The following is a 22,083-nucleotide window of genomic DNA, read 5'->3' as shown; positions in this document are numbered from 1 at the left end:
TGTACTGATTAGGAGGCCATCTGGCCCATCTAGCTGATCAACTATTAAATCACTAATGTGAATTACTTTACAAAATAATTCTGAACGTGCCTTTTAAGAATTTGTACCAAAGTGTCCCTGTCCTGCAATCATAATTTAATTTAAAATTGTGCTCCAGATTAACCTTTCCATTCCACTAAATACCTTACATACTTTCACATTTACCTTCTGTCAAATTTTTCTAACCTATTCTCATATTTCTTACACTGAAGTTCATTCTTCTTTGCACCACTTCCAAGGCTTGGATGTTTTCCTTGTGCTATGGTGACTGGAACTGAATATAGCACTCAAAGTGCAAGCTGGCGTCAGTACTACACAATTTTATCAGAACACCCTTATAAACAGTCTTATAGTTTACTGATTGAACATAGAAACATAGAAAATAGGTGCAGGAGTAGGCCATTCGGCCCTTCGAGCCTGCACCACCATTCAATAAGATCATGGCTGATGATTCACCTCAGTACCCCTTTCCTGCTTTCTCTCCATACCCCTTGATCCCTTTAGCCGTCAGGGCCATATCTAACTCCCTCTTGAATATATCCAATGAACTGGCATCAACAACTCTCTGCAGTAGGGAATTCCACAGATTAACAACTCTGGCTGAAGAAGTTTCTCCTCATCTCAGTCCTAAATGGCTTACCCCTTATCCTTAGACTATGTCCCCGGTTCTGGACTTGCCCAACATCAGGAACATTCTTCCTGAATCTAACCTGTCCAGTCCCATCAGAATTTTAGATGTTTCTATGAGATCCTCTCTCATCCTTCTAAATTCCAGTGAATAAAGGCCCAGTCGATCCAGTCTCTCCTCATATGTCAGTCCAGCCATCCCAGGAATCAGTCTGGTGAACCTTCGCTGCACTCCCTCAATAGCAAGAACGTCCTTCCTCAGATTAGTAGACCAAAACTGAACAAAATATTCCAGGTGAGGCCTCAGCAAGGCCCTGTACAACTGCAGTAAGAACTTCCTGCTCCTATACTCAAATCCCCTAGCTATGAAGGCCAACATACCATTTGCCTTCTTCATTGCTTGCTGCACCTGCATGCCAACTTTCAATGACTGATGTACCATGATACCCAGGTCTCGTTGCACCTCCCCCTTTCTTAAACTGCCGCCATTCAGATAATATTCTGCCTTCGTGTTTTTGCCCCAAAAGTGGATAACCTCACATTTATCCACATTATACTGCATCTGTCATGCATTTGCCCACTCACCTAACCTGTCCAAGTCACCCTGCAGCCTTTTAGCATCCTCCTCACAGCTCACACCGCCACCCAGTTTAGTGTCATCTGCAAACTTGAAGATATTACACTCAATTCCTTCATCTAAATCATTAATGTATATTGTAAAGAGCTGGGGTCTGAGCAGTGAGCCCTGCGGCACTCCACTGGTCACTGCCTGCCATTCTGAAAAGGACCCGTTTATCCCGACTCTCTGCTTCCTGTCTGCCAACCAGTTCTCTATCCACATCAGTACATTACCCCCAATACCATGTGCTTTAATTTTGCACACCAATCTCGTGTGGAATCTTGTCAAAAGCCTTTTGAAAGTCCAAATACACCACATCCACTGGTTCTCCCTTGTCCATTCTACTAGTTACATTCTCAAAAAATTCCAGAAGATTTTTCAAGCATGATTTCCCTTTCATAAATCCACGCTGACTTGTACCGATCCTGTCACTGCTTTCCAAATGTGCTGTTATTTCATCTTTAATAATAGATTCCAACATTTTCCCCACTACTGATGTCAGGCTAACCGGTCTATAATTACCCGTTTTTTTCTCTCCCTCCTTTCTTAAAAAGTGGTGTTACATTAGTTATCCTCCAGTTGTGCGAGGCCCCTTGGGGAAGAGTGACCATAATATGGTGGAATTGTACATTAGGATGGAGAATGAAACAGTTAATTCAGAGACCATGGTCCAGAACTTAAAGAAGGGTAACTTTTAAGGTATGAGGCGTGAATTGGCTAGGATAGGTTGGCGAATGATACTTAAGGGGTTGACTGTAGATGGGCAATGGCAGACATTTAGAGACCGCATGGATGAGCTACAACAATTGTACATCCCTGTCTGGCATAAAAATAAAAAATGGAAATAAAAAAGGCTCAACCGTGGCTATCAAGGGAAATCAGGGATAGTATTAAAGCCAAGGAAGTGGCATACAAATTGGCCAGAAATAGCAGTGAACCCAGGGACTGGGAGAAATTTAGAACTCAGCAGAGGAGGACAAAGGGTTTGATTAGGGCAGGGAAAATAGAGTACGAGAGGAAGCTTGCAGGGAACATTAAGACGGACTGCAAAAGTTTCTATAGATATGTAAAGAGAAAAAGGTTAGTAAAAACAAACGTAGGTCCCCTGCAGTCAGAATCAGGGGAAGTCACAACGGGGAACAAAGAAATGGCGGACCAATTGAACAAGTACTTTGGTTCGGTATTCACTAAGGAGGACACAAACAACCTTCCAGATATAAAAGGGGTCAGAGGGTCTAGTAAAAAGGAGGAACTGAGGGAAATCCTTATTAGTCAGGAAATTGTGTTGGGGAAATTGATGGATTGAAAGCCGATAAATCCCCAGGGCCTGATGGACTGCATCCCAGAGTACTTAAGGAGCTGGCCTTGGAAATAGTGGATGCATTGACAGTCATTTTCCAACATTCCATTGACTCTGGATCAGTTCCTATGGAGTGGAGGGTAGCCAATGTAACCCCACTTTTTAAAAAAGGAGGGAGAGAAAACAGGGAATTATAGACCGGTCAGCCTGACATCGGTAGTGGGTAAAATGATGGAATCAATTATTAAGGATGTCATAGAAGCGCATTTGGAAAGAGGTGACATGATAGGTCCAAGTCAGCATGGATTTGTGAAAGGGAAATCATGCTTGACAAATCTTCTGGAATTTTTAAGAGGATGTTTGCAGTATAGTGGACAAGGGAGAACCAGTTTATGTGGTGCATTTGGACTTTCAGAAGGCTTTCGACAAGGTCCCACACAAGAGATTAATGTGCAAAGTTAAAGCACATGGGATTGGGGGTAGTGTGCTGACATGGATTGAGAACTGGTTGTCAGACAGGAAGCAAAGAGTAGGAGTAAATGGGAACTTTTCAGAATGGCAGGCAGTGACTAGTGGGGTACCGCAAGGTTCTGTGCTGGGGCCCCAGCTGTTTACACTGTACATTAATGATTTAGACGAGGGGATTAAATGTAGTATCTCCAAATTTGCGGATGACACTAAGTTGGGTGGCAGTGTGAGCTGCGAGGAGGATGCTATGAGGCTGCAGAGCGACTTGGATAGGTTAGGTGAGTGGGCAAATGCATGGCAGATGAAGTATAATGTGGATAAATGTGAGGTTATCCACTTTGGTGGTAAAAACAGAGAGACAGACTATTATCTGAATGGTGACAGATTAGGAAAAGGGGAGGTGCAACGAGACCTGGGTGTCATGGTACATCAGTCATTGAAGGTTGGCATGCAGGTACAGCAGGCAGTTAAGAAAGCAAATGGCATGTTGGCCTTCATAGCGAGGGGATTTGAGTACAGGGGCAGGGAGGTGTTACTACAATTCTCCAGGGCCCTGGTGAGGCCACACGTGGAGTATTGTGTACAGTTTTGGTCTCCTAACTTGAGGAAGGACATTCTTACTATTGAGGGAGTGCAGCGAAGGTTCATCCGACTGATTCCCAGGATGGCAGGACTGACATATCAAGAAAGACTGATCAACTGGGCTTGTATTCACTGGAGTTCAGAAGAATGAGAGGGGATCTCATAGAAACGTTTAAAATTCTGACGGATTTACACAGGTTAGATGCAGGAAGAATGTTCCCAATGTTGGGGAAGTCCAGAACCAGGGGTCACAGCCTAAGGATAAGGGGTAAGCCATTTAGGACCGAGATGAGAAGAAACTTCTTCACCCAGAGAGTGGTGAACCTGTGGAATTCTCTACCACAGAAAGTTGTTGAGGCCAATTCACTAAATATATTCAAAAAGGAGTTAGATGTAGTCCTTACTACTAGGGGGATCAAGGGGTATGGCGAGAAAGCAGGAATGGGGTACTGAAGTTGCATGTTCAGCCATGAACCCACTGAATGGCGGTGCAGGCTCAAAGGGCCGAATGGCCTACTCCTGCACCTATTTTCTATTGTTCTATGTCCAGACAAACTGATCCAGAGTCGACAGACTGTTGGAAAATGGCCACCAATGCATCCACTATTTCTAGGGCCACTTCCTTCAGTACTCTGGGATGCAGACTATCAGGCCCCGGGGATTTATCGGCCTTCAATCCCATCAATTTCCCACCTAAAAAGGATATCCTTCAGTTCCTCCTTCTCACTAGACACTCGGTCCCCAAGTACTTCCGGAAGGTTATTTGCATCTTCCTTTGTGAAGACAGAACCAAAGTATTTGCTCAACTGATCTGCCATTCCTTTGTTCCCCATTATAAATTCACCTGAATCTGACTGCAGGGACCTACATTTGTCTTCACTAATCTTTTTCTCTTCACATATCTATAGAAGCTTTTGCAGTCAGTTTTTATGTTCCCGGCAAGCTTCCTTTCATACTATATTTTCCCCCTCCTAATTAAAATCTTTGTCCTCCTCTGCTGAATTCTAAATTTCTCCCAGTCCTCAGGTTTGCTGCTTTTTCTGGCCAATTTATATGCCTCTTCCTTGGATTTAACACAATCCTTAATTTCCCTTGTTAGCCACGGTTGAGCCACCTTCCCCGTTTTATTTTTACTTCAGACAGGGATGTACAATTGCTGAAGTTCATCCATGTGATCTTTAAATGGTTACCATTGCCTATCCACCGTCAACCTTTTAAGTATCACTTACCAGTCTATTCTAGCCAATTCACGTCTCATACCATCGAAGTAACCTTTCCTTAAGTTCAGGACCCTAGTCTCTGAATTAACTGTGTCACTCTCTATCTTAATAAAGAATTCTACCATATTATGGTCACTCTTCCACAAAGGGCCTCGCACAAGATTGCTAATTCGTACTTTCTCATCACACATCACCCAGTCGAGGATGGTCAGCCCTCTAATTGGTTCCTCAACATATTGGGCCTGAAAACGATCCCGAATACACTCCAGGAAATCCTCCTCCATTGTATTGTACCAGTTTGGTTAGCCCAATCTATATGTAGATTAAAGTCACCCATGATAACTGCTGTACCTTTATTGCACACATCCCTAATTTCTTGTTTGATGCTGTCCCCAACCTCACTACTACTGTTTGGTGGTGTGTCCACAACTCCCACTAACGTTTTCTGACCTTTGGTATTCCGCAGCTCCACCCATACCGATTCCACATCATCCAAGCTAATGCCCTTCCTTACTATTGTGTTAATTTCCTCTTTAACCAGCAACGCCACCCCACCTCATTTTCCTTTCTGTCTATCCTTCCTGAATGTTGAATACCCCTGGATGTTGAGTTCCCAGCCTTGGTCACCCTGGAGCCACGTCTCCGTGATACCAATTATATCATATTCATTAATTGCTGCCTGTGCTGTTAATTCGGCCACCTTATTACGAATACTCCTCGCATTGAGGCAGAGCCTTCAGGTTTGTCTTTTTAACACACTTTGCCCTTTTAGAATTTTGTTGCAATGTGGCCCTTTTTGATTTTTGCCTTGGGTTTCTCTGCCCTCCACTTTTACTTTTCTTCTATCTTTTGCTTCTGCCCCCATTCTACTTCCCTCTGTCTCCCCTGCATAGGTTCCCATCCCCCTGCCATATTAGTTTAACCCCTCCCCAATAGCACGAGCAAACACTGCCCCATGGACATTTGTTCCGGTCCTGCCTAGGTGCAAACCGTCCGGTTTATACTGATCCCACCTCCCCCAGAACCGTTTCCAATGTGCCAGGAATTTGAATCCCTCCCTTCTGCACCACTCTTCAAGCCATGTATTCATCTTTGCTATCCTGCAATTCCTACTCTGACTCGCACGTGGCACTGGTAGCAATCCTGAGATTACTACCTCAAGTCCTACTTTTAATTTTTAACTCCTAGCTCCCTAAATTCAACTTGTAGGACTTCATCCCGTTTCTTACCGCTATCGTTGGTACCTATATACAGCACGATAACTGGCCGTTCACCCTCCCCCTTCAAAATGTCCTGCACCCTCTCCGAGACATCCTTGACCCTTGCACCAGGGAGGCAACATACCATCCTGGAGTCTCAATTGCGGCTGTAGAAATGTCTATCTATTCCCCTTACAATAGAATCCTGTACCACTATAGCTCTCCCACTCTTTTTCCTGCCCTCCTGTGCAGCAGAGCCACCCACGGTGCCATGAACTTGGCTGCTGTTGCTCTCCCCTGATGAGTCATCACCCTCAACAGTACCCAAAGCGGTGTATCTGTTTTGCAGGGGGATGACCGCAGGGGACCCCTGACTACCTTCCTTCCACTGCTCTTCCTGTTGGTCACCCATCCCCTATCTGGCTGTGTACCCTTTACCTGCGGTGTGGCCAACTCACTAAACGTGCTATTCATGACTTCTTCAGCATCGCGGATGCTCCAGAATAAATCCACCTGCAGCTCCAGTGCCGCAATGCGGATATACTTACCTCACATGTAATGTCCCTGACTTCCCACATAGCACAGGAGGAGCATAACACGTGTCTGAATTCTCCTGCCAATCCTTAACCCTTAGATTAACTTAATTTGGCAACAACAATGATAAAATTTACCTACTGAAAGGAAAGAAAAGAAAAAACGACTCACCAATCACCAGCCAATCACTTACCCCCTTGGCTGTGACATCACCTTTCGATTTCTTCCTACTCTTTGTTTACCTTCTGCCCCTGCAGCTGCACCGGCTGGCTGCTCGACTGCCCGAACTCCTCCTCGACGAGCTTTTTATAGGCCTCCGACCCCGAGCTCCCGCTGCTCAACTCATATCATAGAATCCGTGGGCCCAAATTTCCCCATGAGTTGCACCATTTTATTTTGGTGTAATTTGATTTTTCTGGTGTATCTTTTTAGTTGCAAATATGGCCATTTAATTTGCGCCAGTGTAAGTGAGTTAGTTAGGTTTTTTGGGCCCAATTTTGGCCATGAGTTGCATCAATTTTTTTTGGAGTAAATTGTTTTTTCTGGCGTAGGTTAGAAAATGGCATTTTCCCAAAAAAATTTGCTCCAGAGTAAGTCAGTTAGGATTTTTTTTAGGTCAGTGTTTTTTTCCCAAAAGGGGGCGTTCCCAGACACTTATGTCAGTTTTGGCCATTTATACCACTTTGGTCAGCAAAAACGTATTCCAGATCTACTTAGGTCAGTGTATGTGGCCAGCTCTAAAAAAACCTTGTGGGCAGTTAAGAAAAAGAAGCACACAGTCAACAGACATTAGGGCAGGGATAGGGAACTGGAGAGGACCTCAACATACAAGCAGCAAACATTAAGGAAAAGCTCAAACCAATAAATTACAATTAAAAAAGTAGTAAGTCCTACCTTATCTTTAAAGTCTGCCCGGCAAAGGCAGCCGGCTGGCCTGTGTGTGAGGCCATTCGGCCTGGGATAATGGAGGGAAGACGCACTGGAGAAGTTGCAGCTGCTGCTCGTTTAATCGCAGGGGGGGAGGGGGTGAAGAGAGAGAGAGCCCGCCGAGCCACCCGAGAAGCTGCTGGAGTTGCATTTAATGTGGGGGAAGAGAGAGCCCGCCAAGAAGCTGCTGGAGTTGCGTTTAATGGCCGGGGGGGGGGGGGCGGGGGGAGCCCACCAAGCCACCAGAGAAGATCTGCCCGAGAAAGGCAGTGGGCCGGCCTGTGTGTGAGGCCATTCAGCCTAGGATAGTGGAGGGAAGTTGCAGCTGCTGGAGCCAAGTTTTCTTTCTATCTCTGTCTATTGCGCATGCGCACACATTGGGGCTGGCACCAATGCGCATGCGCAAAGGTGCCGGCAGTGTTTTTGGCGCGGGCGTTTGGCTCCGCCCCCCACTTAAACATCGACGCCATGCCAGGACTGTGGGGACTGCACTCAGCGGCCAGGATGGGGCGGGTTTTTACCGGCGCCGTTTCCAGTGGGCAAAGTCCGTGCGCTTAAGGTCAGTGCGTCGACAAAACTTGTTGGGGAAAATCTAGCCCTTTGTTAGGTCAGTTTTTTTCCCAGCCACTTACATAATTTATGCCAATTTGGCCAGAAAAAAGTTGTACTAAACTAACTTAGGGCAGCGTATGTGTCCACTTTTGTCCACACAAGACCTTACTTACAGTTAAGGAACCGGTGCAAGTAACAACATTTCAAGCACCACCAAGCACCAAACAAAGCACAAGCAGTAATAACCATTCAATAAAAACTAAAGAACTGAAGTAAATAATTAAATTAACAAAGAGCTGAAGTAAATCCTACCTTCAACTAAACTCGCATGGCTGACCATGCAGGAGTCCCTTCGGCCTGGGATAGGAGAGGGGGCTGCCAACTTTCAACCCTTTTCGGGCAGGAATTTTTTCCCTTTTTGCCCATTTTTCGAATTTTTGGTCGGGCTTTAAAAACGGAAGCCTGAAACCTAGCAGAGGCATGGGGCTTCGGCTCCCTCGCGTGAAGGACCGCAGACGACTCCATTTAGCCCCGAAAGGAGTTCGGAGATCGAACTGACTTGGGCGCACGCTCAACGGTTGGCAAGTGTGCTCGAGCCAGGCGGGCCACGTGTGGAAGGACACAGAGGTCCAGCGCAACACACGGCACTATGATTCTAAGCATCTTTGCACACTGACATTTTCAAAGAGCTTCACACATAAATTATTTGTAAAACAACCTAACTGCATGTTGCTGGTTACTGATTGATACACAGGATGGGATGTAGATTAAGCACATGGCTGTCACTGTATATGTGCTTCTTTAATATGACAAGACCGCCACCCAACCAAATGAATGCAAAGCCAGCCCAGCATGGCAAGCAACATCGCTACACGACAAGCCATCCTCGGTCCAAACCACTAGACTGCAGACAAAGACGACCAAACTCTCCCCCCTCTCTCTTGCCCCGATCAAAACTCAGTCGCACCAAACCGGTTTCTTGTAGCCCTCAGCAGCCGACCTGTGCGGCAGGCCATTCGGCCTGGAATAGGGGCTGGATGCGTTCTGCAGGCATCATCACCACAATCATGGGTCGGAGCTACTGCGCATGTGCGACCGCTCTACTGCGTACGCGCGCAGCTGCCGGCAGTTTTCAGCGCAGGGCTGTAGCTCCGCCCCCCATTCCACGAGGAACGCCGCGCCAGGACCTGGGACACACAGCAGAGCAGCCAGAATCATGAGTAAGTTTTCGGCGCCGGTTCCAGCGCACAAAGTCAGCGCATCTCGGGAGAGTGCGCCGAAAAAAAGGGGTTGGGGAAATTTGGGCCCATAGCACAGGAGGCCGCCACTCGGCCCATCGTGTGCGCGCGCTGGCTCCCACACACTCACCTTCTGCCTGTAATCCTGCAAGTTCCTCATCCTTAAGTACTTGTCCAACTTCCTTTTAAAAGTATTTATCAAATCAGATTCCCCCACCTTTTCAGGTACAGCATTCCAGATCCCCAAAACTCAAGTGAAAATATTTCTCCTCATCTCCCGATCAAATCTTTTGCCAATAATTTTAAATCTATGACCTCTGGTTATTGACTGACTCGCCGAGGGAGCAGTTGAAATAGGAGCAGCAGTAGGTCATTTGGCCCCTCGAGCCAACTCTGTCATTCAATAAGATTATGGCTGATCTGATCATGGACTCAGCTCCACTTCCCTGCTCGCTCCCCATAACCCTCGACTCCCTTATCGTTCAAAAATCTGTCTATCTCCATCTTAAATATATTCAATGACAGCCTCCACAGCTCTCTGGGGTAGAGAATTCCACAGATTCATGACCCTCCGAGGAAATTCCTCCTCATCTCAGTTTTAGAAACATTGAACCATAGAAAATAGGTGCAGGAGTCGGCCATTTGGCCCTTCGAGCCTGCACCGCCATTCAATGAGTTCATGGCTGAACATGCAACTTCAGTACCCCATTCCTGCTTTCTCGCCATACCCCTTGATCCCCCTAGTAGTAAGGACGACATCCAACTCCTTTTTGAATATATTTAGTGAATTGGCCTCAACAACTCTCTGTGGTCGAGAATTCCACAGGTTCACCACTCTGGGTGAAGAGGTTTCTCCTCATCCCAGTCCTAAATAGCTTACCCCTTATCCTTAGACCGTGACCCCTGGTTCTGGACTTCCTCAACATTGGGAACATTCTTCCTGCATCTACCCTGTCTAAACCCATCAGAATTTTAAACGTTTCTACGAGATCCCCTCTCATTCTTCTGAACTCCAGTGAATACAAGCCCAGTTGATCCAGTCTTTCTTGATATGTCAGTCCCGCCATCCCTGGAATCAGTCTGGTGAACCTTCACTGCACTCCCTCAATAGCAAGAATGTCCTTCCTCAAGTTAGGAGACCAAAACTGTACACAATACTCCAGGTGTGGCCTCACCAAGGCCCTGTACAACTGTAGCAACACCTCCCTGCCCCTGTACTCAAATCCACTCACTATGAAGGCCAACATGCCATTTGCTTTCTTAACCACCTGCTGTACCTGCATGACTGATGTACCATGACACCCAGGTCTCTTTGCACCTCCCCTTTTCCTAATCTGTCACCATTCAGATAATAGTCTGTCTCTCTGATTTTACCACCAAAGTGGATAACCTCACATTTATCCACATTATACTTCATCTGCCATGCATTTGTCCACTCACCTAACCTATCCAAGTCACTCTTCAGCCTCATAGCATCCTCCTCGCATCTCACACTGCCAGCCAACTTAGTGTCATCCGTAAACAACTGGGGCCCCAGCACAGAACCTTGCTGTACCCCACTAGTCACTGCCTGCCATTCTGAAAAGTACCCATTTACTCCTACTCTTTGCTTCCTGTCTGCCAACCAGTGGGCAACTCCTTATTCTGAAACTATGCCCCCTAGTTCTAGATTCCTCCATGAGCAAAACATCCTCTCTGCATCTACCCTGTCAAGCCCCCTTGTAATCTTATAAGTTTCAATAAGATTACCTCTCATTCTTCTAAACTCCAATGATTATCGGCCCAACCTTTCTTCACAAGACAACCACTTCATCTCAGGAATTAACCTAGTGAACTTTCTCTGAACTGCCTCCAAAGCAAGTATATCCCTCCTTAAACAAGGAGACCAAAATTGTACGCAATACTTCAGGTATGGTCTCACCAACACCCTGTACAGTTGTAGGACTTCCCTACTTTTATACTACATCCCCCTTGCAATAAAGGCCAATATTCCATTTGCCTTCCTAACTACTTGTTTTACCTGCAAGCTAACTTTTTGTGTTTCATGTACAAGGACCCCCAGATCCCTCTGTACCGCAGCATTTTGTAATCTCTCCCCATTTAAATAAGGATTTGCTTTTTTATTTTTCCAACATTTTGTAATTCAGTATTTGGACATTCGGTGGATAACCTCACATTTTCCTAAGTTATACTCCATCTGCCAAATTTCTGCTCACTCACAGACCCTATCTATATCTCTTTGCAGATTCTGTGTGTCGTCCTCACAACTTGCTTTCCCATCTATCTTTGTATCATCAGCAAATGTGGCTACATTACACTTAGTCCTTTCATTCAAGTTATGAATATAGATTGTAAATAGTTGAGGCCCCAGCACTAATCCCTGTGACACCCCACAAATTAGTTTGCCAACCGGAAAATGACCCATTCATCCCAACTCTCTGCTTTCTGATCGTTAGCCAATCCTCCATCCATGCTAATATATTACCCCCAACCCCGTGAGCTCTTATCTTGTGCAGTATCCTTTTATGTGACACCTTATCGAATGCCTTCTGGAAATCCAAATACACCATATCCACTGGTTCTCCTTTATCCACCCTGCTCGTTACATCTTCAAAGAACTTTAGCAAATTTGTCAAAACATAATTTCCCATTCATAAAACCATGCTGACTCTGCTTAACTGTATTATGATTTTCTAAATGTCCTGCTACTACTTCCTTAATAATGGAGTCTAGCATTTTCTCATCTTGAAAACCTCTATTAAGACACTTCTTAACCTTCCCTGTTCCAAGGAAAATAGTCCGAACCTTTCCACCCTATCCTCATAACTGATGTCGTTCATCTCGAGTAACATCCTGGTAAAACTCTGCTGCTGTGGGGGTGGGGGGAAATTGCTGCTGTGGGGTGGGTGGGGCGGGGGGGGGGGGGGAGAAGAGAAAGAGACTGAAGAGTGAGAGAGACAACATTTTTATTTTACAGCTAAAGATGCATACCGCCAACTGAAGATCGACTTAAAACCACCTTTTCCAGGGTAGCATGTCGGTGGTAAGTGATGAATTTTGCAATTTTGGGCGACATGTCGGCAGTGTGCATGGGCAGACGGTATGCATACCGCCCGGCGGTATGCCGCTGATGAATTTTCCGTCGGGCGGTATGTAGATATTTTTTTGCTGAATTTCGTGATTTTGGGTGCTATGTCGACCAATTTCGGTCCTCATATCTCTAAACAACATAGAGAATACTAAATTTTGGTTGGTTAGTACCCTGTAAATATCTGTTAATCCAAAAAAGATACATGTACAATAATATACTAACAGATGGCAGTCTAACCTTTGGTTACTTGACATCTGTGTGGTGCAACTAACTCATAGTAATAACAAAAAGTTACCATGCAATGCAGCAGATAATAAAAGGAGTAATAGAAAATTAAGTCAATGAGATGCGTTTAACATCTAGGCACAGTTACCTTTTCTTTATCTATATTGTCTCCATCATCATGATACCCTTCACCAGGTTTGTCCTGTTTCAACATCTTCAGAAACTCACTCTTCTTGTCAGAGCGCATGCGTGTCAGTTTCAACATACGAGGTTGACTTGCTATATCAATTGGTGAAGAAGAATTCGAGCGACTACTCTATTTAAAGAAATTGAATCAGTAAATTAATTCAAAGATGATATACAACACATTTAACAGACGAATATTGCATTTGTTTATGTTGATGGGTGTTTAAATGTACTATTTCGAGACAGCTGACAGAAATTCATTCAAAACTACAGAAAAATGTCATAGATCGGAGATAACACTGCAATAAAAATGTCAGCAGTGAACATGTAGTGTTTAATTTGGTACACAAGTTGCAACTCTATGCACATTTTTAAAAGATACATCACTGTCCTTGGGGACAATTTAGCTTTAAAACTAAAATGACAATTATAATATGAATATGACTTATGAATGAATGCAGCGATAATGTGCCGACTTGAGAAACACATTGGTGCCCATAATATACATTTACTATTAAACACGTTAGCGACGCCCACATCCCATGAACGAATTTAAAAAATGAATCAAGAGGGACAATCTACATCTTCATGAAATCAAGATAAAATAAAACAGATTTGAGGGAAGATTTTCCTTTCACCTGTTTCCCGCAGTAATTGCGGCACAGGTTTAAGCGTTTTAACAGGAAAATGGGCCGAATCACAGAATATGATTTCCAATATCCAGGACAATCCTGTAATCCTATACAATAAAAACCCAATTTGACTTAATCAAAAAATCAAAGGGCCTTTAACTGTCAGAACCATGGGATTCTGAGATTGTCTTTGTTCCAGCACATTCTAAGTAATTAAAATCACTCTCAGGTATCCACTATAGATGTAATGTAAAACATTTGTAACTTTTTTTTTAAATAAGGGTAAGTACTGTAGTTACTGGTTTGTGCCTATAAAACTGACTCATAAACACATGTTTTTCTGATGGAAATATCTTTGATTAAAGAAAGATATATTCACGTTTCCTCAATTCTAAAGAACTGAGGATTTGTAAATTATTGAGTTGACATGTGTACTTAGAGGATGACCATAGTACGTTACATTTATCATTTGAGTCCCTTTGCTGAGCAGAAGAGTCACTGCAATGGTCAAGACTTGTTTTAGGCCAAATCATAAATCTTGTTCTTTCTACTGGATGATAATATATGTTGGAAAGAAATCAGGTAATTTAAGCTACATCTATTCAGCACTTTATAAATAAAGCTCATTTTTAAAAATCATCCTTAGATAGTTTATAAATTAGGATAGAAAAAGTATTTTCCATTATTCCCATTCGGAAACTTTAACATGCTTCCAAAATTGTATACAGGCAGAATTTTTGCATTGCATGAAATTCTCCCTTCTAATTCTTCCTATCTGACACATTAATCTAGCCAGACTCTGTAGCTGAAGTGTACAAATGTTTTCCAATAAGTATGCCACTTGAATTAGAATTTTCATACAATGAGTGAAATGGAAATGTGACACTTCAATTCTGCACTTGGGTGAAGATGTTTCCTTCGTCATTACTGTCGGATGTCATTACAAAATCAACCACTTCGGTTTTAGCATAGCGACAGACCAAAAAATCAATTCGGTTACATCAACAAAAATGTGGTATTGGTCCTCCATGAACAAAAAGCTGCTTTTATATTGGATTTAATGGCATGCTACACCAATGTGCACGTCCAGTACTGCCAGGGGTAAACCCAAAGCAAATAAGTCACATTCATTAAGTCTGGCCTCTGGGAATGTTTTTTTTTTTAAATGCAGCTCTATAAAGGCCAAACGAAGCAAATTTACACAAATTTGGCTTCCAAAAATAATGATTAACTTTCCAACAGTGCAAGTCTGTGCATAGAACTAAGAGCGCCAAATAGAACTATGATCTTAAATGATTGTGATCATTTTAAAATGTGTTTTACAAAAGTATTTCAATAATTAATTGATGCATAAAAATTATACCTCCTTTAAAGAGTTTGGTGATGAACTGAAAGTCTGAGGTACAGGTTTTAGGAGAGCATTGAAGCTGACAAACGGAGTCCCATGTTTGTTCTCCTTTGCTGAGCTTTTCCACTGTGCAGGCTAAATAGAAAATCAATAGTAAGTGGCATACAATTTACAAATAGAACCATTAATGGGGGGGGGGGGGTTTAGAGACAGAAAGATTGAGAGAAACACAGATCAATCAAGAGAGAGGGGTGGGGGAAAGAGGGGAGTGAGAGGAAGAAAAGGATTAAAAGAGCGTACGAGAGAAAGAGTTACACACACTGCTATATGCTTTATATGTAGAATAAATGGGTTTTAAGCAATTAATGGCTACAATCTAAATCAAGGGATTCACAGAACTTCAAATAGCACGACTCAAGTGGTTTGTGGTCATTATTTGAATCACCAGATTAAGTTTCAGTTCTGTACTTACTGAACCAATTTTTAACAAACTAGTTACAAATTTGATTTTTCTCAAACCAAATTGTACAATGATGTAATTAGGAAGGTGTGTGGTCGAGAATCAATGTTTGAGAAGGTATGATGACTTTAATACAGAAATATTGTCACAGTTTATGGACGATATAATGAGGGAATTATTTCCCAGTGGGATGCACTATTACAGGTAATAAGCAGCTAGCTCATATGAGCAGCACATTGCATTGAATTTTGGTTAGTTTGCAATGCCATCTCTACCAACAACTAACAAATATAAATTAATGAAAATGTGTCACCTATTCAGGTATAACAAGTCACCACCACCTCCAAATTCCCCTCCAGGTCACACACCATCCTGACTTGGAAATATATCACCGTTCTTTCATGCCATTGGGTCAAAATCTTGGAACTCCCTATCTAACAGCACTGTGGAAGTATTTTCACCACACGGATTGCAGCGGTTCAAGGCGACGGCTCAGCACCACCTCCTCAAAGGCAACTAGGGATGGACAATAAATGCTGGCCTTAGCAGCGATACCCACGTCCCGTGAATGAAAAATTTAAAAATAATGCTTATTATATAAAAAATGCAAATTAAAATATTTTGGAATCAGATGTCTATCACACCTAACACAAGAGGTTAGGTCAGGTCTCTAGGTGACTGGATATGTACCGGAAAACTGGAGAGTAGCTCCTGTAGTACCAATTTGTAAAAAGGGATATAGAAGGATAATCAGGTAATTACAGGCCAGTTCATTTATCTGTGGTAGGGAAAAATTGTGTCTTTAATTAAGGAAAAAATTACCATATATCTAGATAAAGGGAAAGAGATATAGTCAGCATGGATTTTAAAGGAATGATGGTGGTTGACCAACCTCAATTTTTTTTTTTTGAGGAGATAACAGACATGGTAGATGGAGAAAATGCAATGGCTTTTGAGCAATTAATGACTTTTGGAAAGTCTTCAACGAGGTATGCACAAGGGATTTTACTAGAGAAGATTAAGAGGTATGAAATTGAGAGGACAGCAAACAGGATCAATAATTAATTAAAAGGGAGTAGGAGTTAAGGGCATTTTTTCCCCCCAGAGTGGTTGGAAGCAGGTAGTGGTTTCCCTCAGGGTTCAGTTTCAAGGCCACTGCTGTTCATTCTGTACATTCCATGCTCCAACAGCCCTCTCCATAAAGAAATTTCTCCTAGCCGCGCTCTCCACTCATTGAGTGACAATTTTAAATTGCTGACCCTAGTCATTGGCTCGCTAACCAGTGGATATAGTATTTCCCTGGTCACTCTGTAAAAACATATAATTTCAGTAATGCCAACTCCACTGTCTCATAAATGAGACTTGCTTAGAAATCATGAGTTGCTATTTTTTGGTTTATAAACCTAATTAATGATTTTATTTAATCTCCAACAGGTGAGAAAAACCATATTAAGGCATCAGAAAATGGTTTATAAACATCTTTTAAAAATCCTACCCATTATCACTACCCTTCACCTGGTGCCCAACACAACCATCATACAATGCAGTCCCTGCAGCTGCCAACCAAAGGTAAGTTTTGGCGGGAAAAAAAATCAAACACCTTTCCATGGAGACAGGAGTTGCAATCAGTGAACATTTATGTGATTGATTATGTAAAAACATTTATCTTCCATTTAGCTGATAGGTAACCTTACAGTTTCAGCAACATGCCTGTTGAATACTTCACCACATGACACCTGTCTGCTCTTCCGGGAGTAGTTTTAGGCTTGGTGGCTCCTGCTGGGAACACTGGTATCATTTCAGGCATAACCCTCCATCACCCACCTACACACTACTCAACTGCTGAGTGTTTCAGGGATTTTTCTTCCCCCTCTGCTGTTTACCGGCCTGTCTGCACAGATCCCAGTTTGAGAACAACTGGATTATTCTTCCATTGTCCAAATACATGGGATGACTGCGGTCATATCCAATTAGCAAATTATAATAACAAGTGTGTTCAGATTGAACTTGGGCAATGCTACATTACCGAATAATGGCATATAAAATCACTTCAGTAAACTGGGCGAGTGGGCTTAGCGACAGGAATAAGAACATGAGAACATAAGAAATAGGAGTAGGAGTAGACCACCAGGCCCCTTGAGCCTGCTCCACCATTTAATAAGATCATGGCTGATCTGATCATGGACTCTGCTCCACTTCCCTAACCCTTTCCCCATAACCCTTTATTGCTCAAAAATCTGTCTATCTCCGCCTTAAATATATTCAATGACCCAGCCTCCACAACTCTCTGAGGCAGAGAATTCCATAGATTTACAACCCTCTGAAGGGTAAGTTTACCAATTCTATACTTCCAGTGAGGAAGTATGCTCAAATGGAGCGTGACTGTGAGATGGGGCTAGAGTGTTGTAGTCCTTTATCCAACCCATGCTCCTATTGAGTACCACTATCCCTGGGAGCATAGGATCGGAGAATTTGCCTTGCAAATGATTGAAATGAAGCCCTGCATGCCATAATGGGAAAGAAAATATACTGCAGGAAGTGCCATGAACAAATTGCCATGTATTGTAATGACTTTTGTCACTGGACTCAAGAAAACCATCTGGTGCAGCCTAAAAACTTGAACACCCTCCTCATCCATCTACCAGTCTCATCCCTTCTCCTCTCTCCTCTCCACTCCTCCCCTTTGTCTCACCCCCTTACCTCTGGTTTCTCTCTTCTGCCCCCTCCTTCCATTATCTCTCTCTCACATCTCTGTCAATTGTTCTCCCCGTCTCTCTCAATCTTTTTCCACTACCTCAGTTTCTTTCTCTCATCTTTGTCTCGCCCACCCCTTTCTCTGCATCTCTATCTCACTATCACATGCCCTCTGTGTCTACCCCGCTCTCCACCTGCCCGGTCTCTCTCTCTCTCTCTCTCTCTCTCTTCCTCCCCCAATCCTTTCTCCTCTTCCCCTCCCCCCGGCAATCTTTTGCAACCGCAGCTCCATCCCTTTCTCTCTCCCTCCAACGGTTTCGATCTCTTTCCCCCTCCCCCAAGTCGCATCCTCTCTCTCTATAGCCCCATCTCTCCCATTCCTCTCTCTGTACCCCATCTCTCTCTCCCATTCCTCTATTTGTACATTCCACCCTACGTAAACTAGAGGTAATTCAAATCTCAGCTGGCCATGTCCTGATTCGCGCTAATTCCCACTTAGTCACGACCCGTGCTCGCCGACCTACATTGGCTCCCAGTTAAGCAACGCCTCGATTTCAAAATTCGCATCCTGGTTTTCAAATCCCTCCATGGCTTCGCCCCTCCCTATCTCTAATCTCCTCCAGCCCCACAACCCCATACCCCTCCATTTCTGTGCTCCTGTAGTTATGCCCTCTTACGCATCCCTGATTATAATCGCTCAACCATTGGTGGCCAGACCTTCTGTTGCCTAGGCCCCAAGCTCTAGAATTTCCTGCCTAAACCTCTCCACATCTCTCCTTAAAACCTACCTCTTTGACCAAGTTTTTGATCACCTGCCCCAATTTCTCCTTATGTGGTTCGTGTCAATTTTTGTGTCTCATAATACCTCTGTGAAGTGCCTTGGGACGTTAAAGGCCCTACATAAATACAAGTTATTGTTGTATCTCCACCCGTCTCACATTCCTCTCTGTACCCGCTTCTCTCTCTGCATTAATCTTTCCCACCTCTTTCTCTGTGGCTCCATCTCTCTTCCATTCCTCTTTCTGTACCTCCATCTCGCCCGGTCACATTTCTTTCTCGCTCTGTACTTCATCTCTATCTCCCATTCTTCTCTTTGTACCTTAATCTCTCTCTCTCCCCCAGCCACTCTTCCCCATCGCGCGCCCGTGGTCTCGCTCTCTGTACCTCCATCTCCCTGCCTATCTCTCTCTCCATGGCCTAGAAATTGGATATAGCCACAAAACGGGCAGTGTTAAGGCCTAACAATGTTAAGCTGTGCCACCGCAAAATGGTCCAGGTAGCATGCAAAATTTGTGCTCACTCATCAATATAATTACAGTCTTGATTTCATTGCTAAAACTGCTGCACATTTGCTTAATGCTAAACAGGTGGACCAGTATCAGGGCCACTCTAATTCCCAGTCATGTGCGGCACAGGCTTTATTTAGGATTTTATGGGGCGGTGCACTGATGTTGCAGCACCTCACTGTCAAGGCAGTTCCAACTAGAAGAAGAAGAAGAAAGGAAGAAGGAACTACAAAGCCATGGTGGAGCGTCCACAAAGGGAGATAGCGTGTAGATTATCGAACACAGGTCTGGAGTCGCTGGTTGTGGTCGCGGAGTGGAGGTAGGCTGTCCCCTTCCCATAGACTAGAAGGAAGCCCTAGCCACAAACCTTCCGCGGATGTGGCAGGAGATAGCCGCCAATGTGACGGCCAGCACTGTGGTGCCAAGATCGGCAATCCAGTGCCAAAAATCGTTTAATGACCTCACACGAGTGGTCAAGGTGAGTGAAGGCATCAGCAAATGCCACATCCCACCATCTGCACTGCAAGCCTCACACACTGCTCAATGCACCGTACCCCCAGCACTCACCTACCAACAATCTCTACCTATTACCACTCACATCTCACAATCAGAACTTCACTTCACCCTTACAACCTTACCACTGCTGCAACACTCACCCATATCTCACACGTTGCACACACGGATAGTTATTCAATTATGGGAGGCACACTTCACTTTCTTTTGCAGGCCAAGGTGGCATACAAACGCCGTGAGCAGCAGCAGGTTAACATCCAGGACCTCAGGTTCAGGTGAGCAGAAATTTAACAAGTCAAAGAGAAAGGAGAAGGCAATGGAGTAGAGTAGCGATGGGGGAAATGATAACCAGACATTGACAGGAAGGGACAGAATGTATAAAAATAAGAGTGCATCAGAAAGTGGGGTCAAAGCAGGGAAAAATGGTAAAAAGACAAAATTAAAGGCTCTTTATCTGAATACACATGGCATTCATAACAAGATAGATGAGTTGACAGCACAAATAGATATAAATGGATATCATCTGATAGCAATTACAGAGACATGATTGTATGATGACCAAGGCTGGGAACGGAATATTCAGGGGTATTTGACAATTCGGAAGGACAGACAGAAAGGAAAAGGATGCGGGGTAGCTCTGTTAATAAAGGACGAGATCAGTGTAGTTGTGAGAAATGATATTGGCTCAGAAGATCAAGATGTAGAATCAGTTTGGGAGGAGATAAAAAATAAGGGGAAGAAGTCACAGGGGGCCGATAAACTATGCCCAGCAAACAGTAGCTACAATGTTGGATAGAGTATAAATCAAGAAATAATGGAGGCTTGTAAGAAAGGTACAGCAATAATCATGGACAATTTTAATCTTCATATTGATTGGACAAATCAAATTGGCCAAGGCAGCCCTGTGGAAGAGTTCATTAGAGTGTATCCGGGATGGCTTCCTTGAACAGTATGTTGTGGAACCAACCAGGGAGCAGGCTATCTTAGATCTGGTACTGTGTAATGAGACAGGATTAATAAATGAACTCATAGTAAAGGATCCTCTAGGAAAGAGCAATCATAGCATGGTTGAATTTCAAATTCAGTTGGAAGGTCAGAAAGTTGGGTCTCAAACGTGTGTCCTGATCTTAAATAAAGGCGATCACAAAGGTATGAAGGCAGAGTTGGCTAAAGTGAACTGGGAAAATAGATTGAAATGTAAGAGGGTTGATAAGCAGTGGCAGACATTAAAGGATATATTTCATAACTCTCAGTAAAGATATATTCCAGTGAGAAGGAAAGACTTTGAGAAGGGAGAACCATCCGTGGCTAACTAAAGAAGTAAAAGATGGTAGCAAATTGAAAACAATGGCATACAATGTTGCCAAGATTAGTGGGAGACCAGAGGATTGGGAAATTTTTAAAACCAGCAAAGGATAACTAAAATAAGAGAGAAGATGGATTACGAGAGTAAACTTGCAAGAAATATAAAAATAGATAGTAAGAGCTTCTACACTTATATAAAAAAGGAAGAGAGCAGCTAAAGTAAACGTTGGTTCCTTCGAGGATGAGACTGGGGAATTAATAATGCGAAACAGGGAAATGGCAGAGACTCGGAACAAATATTTTGTACTGGTCTTCACAGTAGAAGACACTAAAAGTATCCCAATAATTGATAATCAAGGGGCTATTGGGAGGGGGGAACTTAAACAATCACCAGAGAAAAAGTACTAGGCAAACTAATCGGACTAAAGATGGACAAGTCGCCTGGACCTGATGGCCTGCATCCTAGGGTCTTAAAAGAGGTGGCTGCAGAGATATTGGATGCATTGGTTGTAATCTACCAAAATTCCATGGATTCTGGAGAACATAAGAACATAAGAACATAAGAATTAGGAACAGGAGTAGGCCATCTAGCCCCTTGAGCCCGCTCCGCCATTCAATAAGATCATGGCTGATCTGGCCATGGACTCCGCTCCACTTACCCGCCCGCTCCCCATAACCCTTTATTCCCTTATTGATTAAAAATCTATCTATCTGTGACTTGAATACATTCAATGAGCTAGCCTCAACTGCTTCCTTGGGCAGAGAATTCCACAGATTCACAACCCTCTGGGAGAAGAAATTCCTTCTCAACTCGGTTTTAAATTGGCTCCCCCGTATTTTGAGGCTGTGCCCCCTAGTTCTAGTCTCCCCGACCAGTGGAAACAACCTCTCTGCCTCCATCTTGTCTATCCCTTTCATTATTTTAACTGTTTCTATAAGGTCACCCCTCATCCTTCTGAACTCCAACGAATAAAGACCCAGTCTACTCAATCTATCATAAGGTAACCCCCTCATCTCCGGAATCAGCCTAGTGAATCG

The 22,083-nt window shown here is 43.6% G+C and overlaps 1 protein-coding gene across 4 annotated transcripts in view; it reads right to left on the bottom strand.

Moving 5' to 3' along the window:
- The window catches only part of LOC139240573 (vasculin-like), a 134,964-nt gene that overhangs the window by 27,140 nt on the left and 85,741 nt on the right, over positions 1 to 22,083 (bottom strand). For all 4 annotated transcript variants that reach the window (XM_070869127.1, XM_070869135.1, XM_070869119.1 and 1 more), the window contains 2 exons: positions 14,803 to 14,922; positions 12,770 to 12,937 (listed from right to left, as the gene is read on the bottom strand). In XM_070869127.1, coding sequence (XP_070725228.1) covers positions 12,770 to 12,937; positions 14,803 to 14,922 — 288 coding nt within the window. The remainder of the gene's footprint in view (positions 1 to 12,769; positions 12,938 to 14,802; positions 14,923 to 22,083) is intronic.

Source organism: Pristiophorus japonicus, chromosome 2, assembly GCF_044704955.1.
Source record: "Pristiophorus japonicus isolate sPriJap1 chromosome 2, sPriJap1.hap1, whole genome shotgun sequence".
Taxonomy (NCBI): Eukaryota; Metazoa; Chordata; class Chondrichthyes; family Pristiophoridae; genus Pristiophorus; species Pristiophorus japonicus.
Note: the sequence above shows the minus strand (reverse complement) of the source record. Positions and strands in the feature narration are given on the sequence as shown.